Source organism: Xenopus laevis, chromosome 8L (genome assembly GCF_017654675.1).
Source record: "Xenopus laevis strain J_2021 chromosome 8L, Xenopus_laevis_v10.1, whole genome shotgun sequence".
NCBI lineage: Eukaryota > Metazoa > Chordata > Amphibia > Anura > Pipidae > Xenopus > Xenopus laevis.
The window spans coordinates 125,285,075-125,295,720 of NC_054385.1; the positions used below are offsets into that span (position 1 = coordinate 125,285,075).

Sequence of the window (10,646 nt, forward strand, 5' to 3'; positions counted from 1 at the left end):
TTCCTTTATTATATTTTATTGAGAACTCATTCCGGAACAAATGCAAGAAACTTTCTGGGGTGGGGTAAAGCAGCCTGTTCCTTTCAGACTAAGTCTGAATACAACAACTAGGGGTTAAGTTAATATCAGGTCTAAGAGATGATTTCTAGAAAATAAATGTGTTGGGAAATCACAGCATGCACCAACGGTTTATATAATAGTGTAAGTAGAAGAACTGCTTATATAGAGTTTGTAAATAAGAATTAAATTATACAAAACTCAGTGATAAGTGATACCGTTTGGGAAGAAAGGAACTATCCTTATACTATAGCAATGTTATTCGTAGGGGCAAACTTCTATTCATGTATGAGATAATGATAATAATAACATATTTATAGGGCATTTCTCCTGTGCCCTTACTACATTTATTGAAGAGATATTTCTTACTGTAAATAAATAGATATGTTAGATATTTGGGAGCTGATTAGGAAAGCCTGACACCACCAGCTACAGTATTTTCATTTCTTGGGACCTTCCCTGTTTTTGTCTTTCTCTCTCTTTGTGTACCCGGACTTCTAGAAACTCTATTTTCCCTGGCATCAGACACTTATTCCTTCACTCATGGTCCACTTCTTCTCATGTCTGGGTATATGTGACTTTCACAGTGATGTCACTATCTTCATTTTTGTCAGTCTCCTGTGTCCGTGCTCCCACTCTAATAGCTGTCATTAGCGTCTGAAACAGAAAGATGTTTATCCATCATGATCAATAATCATCTGATCTGGAAAAAAGGTAATATCAATGAATAGATTATCTGATATAGTTTTACTAATAATTAGAGATGTCTTAGGCATTAGTCAAATTAAATGCCTACCAAACAACGAGCAAACATGGAGTAGCTTTAATTTAGCAAAACAAATAGAAACTATAGATTTTTAGTGATTAACAAAAATGATAAAAAGAAGGTTCAGTTCAGCACAAGCCCTATGCATTGCACTTATGTTGAACAAGTGTGTACTGCCCCTTTAATGTGAATAAGGCTGTCTGATCTGATGAAATACATCCACGGGTACATAGAGAGCTTAGATTAGGATACAGTTACTGGGGCTGAACATTTACATATACATTGTAAGTCATGTATCAGTATTTAAAGATGACATAAAACTATCCAGCCCAATTAATTCCATACAGAATGGATCCTTGCAACAGAAATGTTAAGATGTATTAATGCGTGGATACGGTCTAGTAAAGGGAATTGATTACATGGAGACTTTTTCTACAACTGTGAATTTTACTTCTATACGTACTGTATGTTGATGCAAATGGCAGAACAGCACGATTTTGTTGTTCATCAAATGGATGTGAAAACAGCTTATTTACATGCCCCAATTGATTGTGAGATTTTTATGGACCAACCAGAGGGATTTGAGATCAAAAGTGAAACAGGTTATGGGCCCAGAAGAGAGGGAGGAAACCGTTGGAGCAGGCTGATATTTGATGGAGATGAAAAGAACTACAAACTATGGGAGACAACGTTTCTAGGCCACATGCGCCTGATGAATCTTAAAGAAACCATCCTGCATGAACCCACAGAGGACACAGATTTGAATGAGAACAGAAGTAAGAAAGAGGAGGCTTATGCTGAGCTACTTCAATGTTTGGATGATAAAAGTCTGTCTCTGATTATGCAGCTGATGATGAAAGTGCTTCAAATCCTGAGAAATCACTATTCTGGCAAAGGTAAGCCACAAATAATTTGCTTATTCACAGAGTTAACATCTCTTCAGAAAACTGCAAATGAAAGTGTCACAGACTATATAATACATGCAGAAACAGCCATTTCAGCACTCAGAAATGCTGGAGAGACTGTTGACTGCAATGATTCTTAAAGGGCACCTGTTGGGTAAAAATGTTATTCCCAACCAAGGGAGGCTGGCTAATAGAGCCCGCATTCCGGTTGGGGATAACAGTAGTTTTCTTTTAAAATAAAATGCCCCCTGCCAGCTACGCTACCTGCACTGAGAGGGAGATCCCGGTGCGAGCAGCCATGTTGAGTCACTCGCATGCGCATAATGCGCATGTGACATCACATGCATGCCCATAATGAGCAATTCGTGGCACATTTTCATTATGCGCATGCGAGTGACTGGACATGGCTGCTTGCACCGGGTGATCCCTCCCGGCATAGCCCTGGCAGGGGAATTTTTTTTTTTTTTTTTAAATACTGTCATCCCCAACTGGAATTCATGGCAGCCATTTTCTACATAGTAACATAGTAACATAGTAAGTAAGGTTGAAAAAAGACACATGTCCATCGAGTTCAACTTTTTTTTTTTATTAACTACCTATCTGCCAGTTGATCCAGAGGAAGGCAAAAAAAACCCATCTGAAGCCTCTCCAATTTGCCTTAGAGGGAAAAAATTCCTTCCTGTCTCCAAAATGGCAATCGAACTAGTCCCTGGATCAACTTGGACTATGAGCTATTTCCCATAACCCTGTATTCCCTCACTTGCTAAAAAGCTATCCAACCCCTTCTTAAAGCTATCTAATGTATCAGCCTGTACCACTGATTCAGGGAGACAATTCCACATCTTCACAGCTCTCACTGTATAAAAAACCCTTCCGAATAGTTCTCCAGAAATCTTCAGGAAGAGAGCGGCGTATCAGCTCATGGACCGTTGGGGCAATTTTCCAGTTCGCGACAACTGTGCATGCGCCGCAAGTCACCGAAATTGCCGTAGCACCAGAAGAAGACCCGAAGATTTCCAAAGAGAAGAAGATGGCTGCTGTGAACTCCAATGCAGTGAATCTGCACTGAGGGGTAAGTAAAAAGTTAGGGGCAATTACTAGTTTTGACCTCAAAAATTTGAATTTTCAATTCAACCCTTGATAAATCTGCCCCTTACTGTATGTTTTGGACACCCAAAACAGATGTTCATTCAAATGGAGCACTATACTACAGTAAATTGTAAACAAAAACTTGTCTCCTTGTACAGTTCTATTACAGTGTAATAAAAAGTCTACAGTGATCAAGACAGGGAGCTGACACTGCAATTTTAGATATACAGAAAGTTAAGCATGGATTTTCTGTGGAAAGAAAGGTCTTCTGCCAGGTATGAAATATACTCCTGGAGAGTAAGTTGCTTTTACGCGTGGGATGTGCCTGCTACTGTAATTTGCAGAGGCTTAATTGTCTACAACTACAAGTTGTTCCATTATCTGGAAAACTGTATCCATTATGCAAAATATGTTTAATTGAAACCCAATACCTTTTGCCATTCTCTTTCTGTATGTACAAACTCCCTGGATGATCAGGAGGAGAAGCAATGTCCCACAGACAGGGATGATGATAACCAAATTGATTCCTTTGCTGGATTCTGTTTATTGGGTGTAAAAAAATAGGGTATGGTGTAAAATGAGTTTTATTGAAGGTAAAATCTATTTATATGTAGTCCATGGTTTGTCTTGTGTGACACTCAAGTTCAAGTTTTGACCAGCACTCAAACCCATTCACACAACAACTCTCTGTGCTCTCAGGAACTAAGGAAAACTGCACCTCACAAATCTGTTAACAGCAACACAATTCTCCAGGGCTTTTTAAAAGGTTTTCTGTATTTCAAATAAGTGACGTTTTGGAACAGCTGAGTGTCTTGAAGCTGTTCCAAAAAATTAGTTATTTGAAATAAAGGAAATCTTGTAAGAAGCTCTTGTGCCCTGGAGAATTGTGTTGCTATTTACAGGACAATCAGCCATTAAGAAACTCACCAAAGGGAACAACCAGTGTCTCCTCCAAACTGCTGTGATCCACATGGCAGGAGTAAGTGGCGCCCTCCTTTGGTGTTACCTCCACACTGACTCTGATCTGATAGGTGCCATCAGGGTTTGGCAGGATCTCTACTGATTCCTCTGAGTAAATCTCATCTCTCCCATTCTTTATCCACTTCACTTCCACATCTCGGGGGTAGAACCCATACACCCAGCAGTGCAGTTCTGTGAAACTGTTTAATCCTGAGCTTGAGACTGTCACTTTAGGGGGAACTGGGATGAAAAGCAATGCGATATTGACCAAAAACACAATAAAAGCCTTCCTGCAATAATCCCATAAATAAAAATAGTATAGTAGTAGAATTATAGGTTCAGCGTAATAATAGCTTTAACTACAGCTCTTGCCAAGGATTTAGAGCTGGAATGATCACAACCCTCTATTTATATGTACATATGACCTTGTGTGTGCTGAATGCATCCGTCCCCAACTAGATACTGATAGCCCCATCCCTTGAGTCCTGGTTACTGACATAACTGTCTAGCACCCACAGTATCATCTGTGCCACCACGTGACATCACTGTCCAGTTAAATTGAAAGGAAAAGGTAGCAACTCTATGTTACTTAGATAAATTGTATTTACTTTCTGCTCAGTATATTCTGTTATCCTCTAAACCCAGGCAACTAACAGCAGTTAAAAGAAGACTGAATATGTGCTGACTTCAGCAGAAAACAAAGGTCATTGTGGAAAGCATGGATCTTGAAATCTAGAGGACTGTGGTTGCATTGGGCTAGTACAACATCCCAAAACATAAATTAGAGCATTTCTAGCCTTATTCATTGTTAGGTTTTAATTTCCTTTTAAAGTAGACAAAGCTGCAGTATAAAATGTTTGTGAAAATTACATAAATAAAAACTAAGGAGTAAATGTATTTAAATTCAAAACTGTGATTTCTATGTGGTTGACAGAAAATAATCTCGATTGTTCTATCGTGGTGACTTTAATCAAAAGGCAATCCATGTACGAGTTAATGATTCTGTCACGATCAGCACCCAGAATCCAGAACCAATGCTAGGCTCCCTGTCCTCGGCTCTTGCTTCCGCCTTTAACAGCCGCCTTTCACCTCGGGAGGAGCCCCCGGCTAATTGGATGCCGCCAGGCATTAATAAGAGAGGAGCCAAGCGAGGGTTCTGGACGAGCAGAGGGGCACAAACGTAAAATAAAGTCTTTTGGGCAGAAGATCACAGTTTAAGGAACAGACGTGAGAGTAGTCAAACAGGCCGGGTCAGTGCGGGCAGAATTCAAGCAAAGTCGGGCAGGCAAGGGTCAAAACCGGAGAATCAATCAGAATGGTCAGACAGGCACAGGTCAGATAACAGAGTTCAGAATAGTCGGATAACAGGCAAGGGTCAGGATCACAGAAGTTAGAGTAGTCAGGCAGGCAGGGGTCAAATCAGGAATCAGATAATCAGGATTGTACAGAAACGGCACCAGGAACTCACAGAGATGAACCTGTAACGAGTCCCTTTAAATACATTTGAATCTCACGCCTGCCAGCGTGATTGCGCACGCCCTAAGGCAGAGAAACGCAGGACACCAAGGAGGAAACACCATGCGGCGGGCGTCCCCGCCGGCCCACTGGAACACCAGGGTGAGTGCCCCTTACAGATTCCCTCTTATTTAATGACTTGATTTTAGCACAAGTAAGCAATCCAACATGTCTTACATGTATGTATCATGAAATACAGAAAATAGTGCAATTTGTTAATGTCATTTCCCTTAAAATTTACTTAAACTTGATTTACAGTAGTCTGTAATCTCACCTTTCTTCTCCAGCTCACTTGCTATTGCAGGAGGATACAAAGACAAACGAGGCGTACAACAATTTTCAACGAATATCTTATCTACTTCAATATAATTCTCATTCCATATCTGGGCAATATTTTGAGTCTCATGTGTTATAGGAATAAATGTCCCAGTCTGTTTATCATAGGCTATTAGTTCCTTGTTGTCGAATGCTACCTCTTGATATATGCCAATGGTGCCATCTTCATTCAGTTCACAGCCAAATTTCATCTGGTAAATATGAACGTCTTTATTACCTGCAACAAATATGTATTTAGTCAGGAATACATGTGAAGTTGTAATGGAATGATGATTAGATAGGTTTGCCACCTGTCAGGTTTTGTACTGGACAGTCCAGTTTTTACACGCAGGCATTTTTTGCATGTTTGAAATGCAGATAAACTTCAGTCACTCTTTACTGCTGTACTGCAAGTTGGAGTGATATCCCCCCCTTCCCCCCCCCAGCAGCCTAACAAAAGAACAATGGGAAGGTAACCAGATAACAACTCCCTAACACAAGATAACAGCTCCCTGGTAGATCTAAGAACAGCACTCAATAGTAAAATCCAGGTCCCACTGAGACACATTCAGTTACATTGAGTAGGAGAAACAACAGCCTGTCAGAAAGCAGTTCCATCCTAAAGTGCTGGCTCTTTCTGAAAGCACATGACCAGGCAAAATGACCTGAGATGCACCTACACACCAATATTACAACTAAAAAAAAATACACTTGTTGAATAGAAATTAAATTTTATATTGTAGAGTGAATTATTTGCAGAGTAAACAGTGTAATTTAGAAATAAAAACCACATCATAAAAATCATGACAGAATCCCTTTAAAGTAAAAAAAACTCCTACCCTCCTACTCTACATAGACCCCCACTCCCTCCTTCCCCCCCCCAGCCTAGCTGCCCCCCGGGCAAATGCCCCTAAATCTTTACTTACCCCTCGGTGCAGATTCTGTCCAGCGGAGTTCACGGCAGCCATCTTCAGCCGCTTCAGTAATCTTCGGAATGAAATCGGTGTAGCGGCGCATTCGCAGTTGGAGCAATTTTCTGTTTCACTACAACTGCGCATGTGCTGAAACCCACGAAAATTGCCAAAGCGCCGGTCTCATTCCGAAGATTACCGAAGCGGCTGGAGAAGGCGTCCTTCAACTCCACTGGACAGAATCTGCACAGAGGGGTAATTAAAGAGTTAAGGTGGCCATAGATGCAAAGATCTGCTCGTTTGGCAACATCGCCAAACGAGCGGATCTTTCCCCGATATGCCATTAAACAAACATGGCTACAAGCATGGGTGTAATCTGATTGTTCGGCCGCACGGCCGAACGATCCGATTACGATGTGCCCTGGGTTCCGGCGGGATCGGTCGGGTCAAAATCAAACCTGACCGATCGACCAAACGACCGATCTCCGCCGGACGAAAGAAGTCGGGGCACGCCACACACGATCCGAAAATCGTACGAATCCTCGATTCGTACGATCGGATCTGTGTGTCTATGGCCACCTTAAGTGCCATTTGCCGGGGGGGGGAGGGTGTCTATGTAGGGTAGAGGGGTAGGGGTTTTTTTTTATTACAGGTTTGTTTTTCCTTCAAGGAAAGGTCTTCCAAAGTCTTATTTTTTTTTTGCCTCTGCACTTTAGAAAGAGAAAGAGGAACCGTATTAAAAGGTTTTCAGTGCAATCACTTCCAATTTGCAAGTTTGCAAATTTTGATTGGCTTCATTTGCATCAGAAGCATTGTACCCTCACTACCACAATTATGCTGGAATTATGGGGGGAAATGCTGCATTGTGGGTAAGAAAAACATTGCAATTTGTGCTTGAAATTCCACCTTGCGGTCATAAATGTCCTTTTATATGTAAAAAAAAAAAGATGAGTTTTGATTAAAATATAATTTAAAAATGAAACTACCGATCTTGGTAATGTATTAACCTATTGTCTATTGTGTTTTTTGTTATTGTTGAGCATAAAATAGTATTTATAAAATTATGATGTATGCATTTGCATTTTACACTCACCAGATGTCCTATTATAAATATTGGTTAATAATTTCATCCTCTGATTTTGGGAAAAGTCAAAATAATTGATACATTTTTCCTGCAATGTCATGCGCTCAAACACTGCTTCCAGAGCTGGAATCAAGAACTCGCAATGATTTGTCTCACTGGTGCGTCTGATATATGGCAAATCATCCACGTACCCAATTTTTAATAATTCTGGAAGACCAGGGCTTGCAGCTGTTTGCTGAGTTATGTAATACTGTAGAATGTGACTGCCTGAAAGTAAAAATAATGCAGTTGAGACTTGATTATGATTTCATTTTTTTGAAACTGGAACAAAACCCGACCTGCCAAAAGCCTTCATGTTTCTGAACTGCACCTCCCCTAGAACTGGACCTAACTGTGTACTGACTTCATATGTGCTTACTCTCTGCTGGTGATAACAGCAAACTATAGTAGTATTTTATCTACTGTGTATCCTGTGCTTGAATGGCTGCCCCCATGGCTACACAGCAGCTTGTTTATATAAACTATAGTAGTACTTATCTGTTATCTACTGTGTATCCTGTGCTTGAATGGCTGCCCCCATGGCAACACAGCAGCTTGTTTATATAAACTATAGTAGTACTTATCTGTTATCTACTGTGTATCCTGTGCTTGAATGGCTGCCCCCATGGCTACACAGCAGCTTGTTTATATAAACTATAGTAGTACTTATCTGTTATCTACTGTGTATCCTGTGCTTGAATGGCTGCCCCCATGGCTACACAGCAGCTTGTTTATATCAACTATAGTAGTACTTATCTGTTATCTACTGTGTATCCTGTGCTTGAATGGCTGCCCCATGGCTACACAGCAGTTTGTTTATATAAACTATAGTAGTAATTATAGTTGTATTTCTGAAGCAAACACAAAAGTTTTACCAGTGCAGAGCAACAGCACCTTATATTGCCATTCCTTTAAAACTCTTCCATTTTTTGGTACTACTGTTACTCTAACCCCCCTGGTGACTAAATCCGGCACTGCAGCTAAGGGGTACAGCAATCTCTTCCAAAAGTCGAGGGGGTAGTCAAAAGTCAAGTGCACCAGACCCAAATACAATCCTGGAGCCTCTATCCCCAGATGTGTTAAGCTAATTTTTGTAATACATAGTCTATTGCACCATCCATTCCCTACATCTGTGAGGGCTCTATAAACATGCCTCCCAACATTTTGGAAATAAAAAGAGGGACAAAAAGGTTGCAGCACGAAAATTGGTATGGACACGCCCGTTTTGTGGCCACACCCCCTAATTACCATATTCATTATACAAAATTGAGCAGGTTATGAAAGTTTGAACATATTTCTATGTTTTTTTTTTTCCAATTACAATTTTGCTAATGAAGGTGAGTCTAACTTTTCCCATGGGATATTGTTACAATTACTCATTTGCTTATCTCGAAATTGTTACAAAAGTATCTTATCTTCTGCTGTGGCTGTTTTGGGTTCTCTGCCAAAAGCCAATTAAGTTAGAAACTTTGTTTCTCTTTCTGGCTGTTCAGTGCAGAGAAAAACGAGTAAAATGGAAAAACTGCCCAGTACAAAAGAGGGACTGTCCCTCTAAAAATGGGACAGTTGCGAGGTATGCCCATAAGCATATAGGATTTTAATGTACCCTACCCTCTACTTCTAACAAGACCTTGGAGTCTTTCCCCCATATGTAATAAAAGGAACTAAGTTTGCCCAGGAGCAGTAACCCATAGCAACCAATAAGATGTTTGCTTTTAAACAGGTGACCAGTAAGTGCTACCTGCTGATTGGTTGCTATGGGTTACTGCTCCTAGGCAAACTTAGTGCCTTTTATTACATAACCCCCTTTGTGAGCAACCTGTTAAATGCATAGTAACAACTAAATATAATAAAAACATACCGGCTTTACTGGCCTTTTAATTATAGATTTTCATAACATAAATAAATAAAAATAAATTATAAAAGCATATAGACTGCAGTTTATTCTCATGGAAGGAGTTGTGTTTGTCTATACCTGTGTGCCTGCGTCTATTTGTACGTTTTTTTATGTTGTTGTTTTTATGTTGTTATGTACTAATAAGCTATAACATAGCTGGCTTCTTCAGTTTATAGTGCTATCATAATTAGTATCAATTCTAAATATACTCACCAGAATACACACCAGCCATTTCAAGAGTAAAAAGCAGAAACACCAGAGGGGTACGATGAGCCATGTTCAAACTACTGATAACTTACTTTTGTTTCTGCCTTAGTGATAAACTTGGATGGGGCAGGGCAATCAGTTCTCCACTAAAAAAAAAAACAGTTTCTGCCACAGTCATTGTTGCTGGGCAGAAAGAGGAAAGGATATATATGTAAAGAGTTACAGAAGAGAAACATATAATACATTAACAGAATGTAAGTTACAGAATGGTAGAGAACTAATACTCATTTCAGAGTTCCCTGTATATCTCAGCCTGCAGCCTTGTGTCTTTATATGGTCACAGAACAACCCCTCAGTGACTTCTAATATCCTTATCATTTACAGTAGGGGGTACATTATCCCTTATAATACACAAGTGATACTCAGAGTTCCCTGTATAACTCAGCCTGCAACCTTGTGCCTTTATATGGTCACAGAACAACCCCTCAGTGACTTCTAATATCCTTATCATTTACAGTAGGGGGTACATTATCCCTTATAATACATGAGTGATACTCAGAGTTCCCTGTATAACTCAGCCTGCAGCCTTGTGCCTTTATATGGTCACAGAACAACCCCTCAGTGACTTCTAATATCCTTATCATTTACAGTAGGGGGTACATTATCCCTTATAATACATGAGTGATACTCAGAGTTCCCTGTATAACTCAGCCTGCAGCCTTGTGCCTTTATATGGTCACAGAACAACCCCTCAGTGACTTCTAATATCCTTATCATTTACAGTAGGGGGTACATTATCCCTTATAATACATAAGGGATACTCAGAGTTCCCTGTATAACTCAACCTGCAGCCTTGTGTCTTTATATGGTCACAGAACAACCCCTCAGTGACTTCTAATAT

The 10,646-nt window shown here is 40.1% G+C and overlaps 1 protein-coding gene across 1 annotated transcript; it reads right to left on the reverse strand.

Moving 5' to 3' along the window:
- On the reverse strand, window positions 1-9,833 carry LOC108699591 (major histocompatibility complex class I-related gene protein). Its single transcript, XM_018231672.2, has 6 exons — window positions 9,752-9,833; window positions 7,612-7,869; window positions 5,567-5,845; window positions 3,745-4,017; window positions 3,249-3,356; window positions 1-714 (listed from the first exon to the last, which is right to left on the reverse strand). The coding sequence occupies exons 1-6, from the start codon at window positions 9,813-9,815 to the stop codon at window positions 695-697; spliced, it is 1,002 nt and encodes a 333-aa protein (XP_018087161.1). The 5' UTR covers window positions 9,816-9,833; the 3' UTR covers window positions 1-694.
- Window positions 9,834-10,646: the final 813 nt, after the last annotated feature.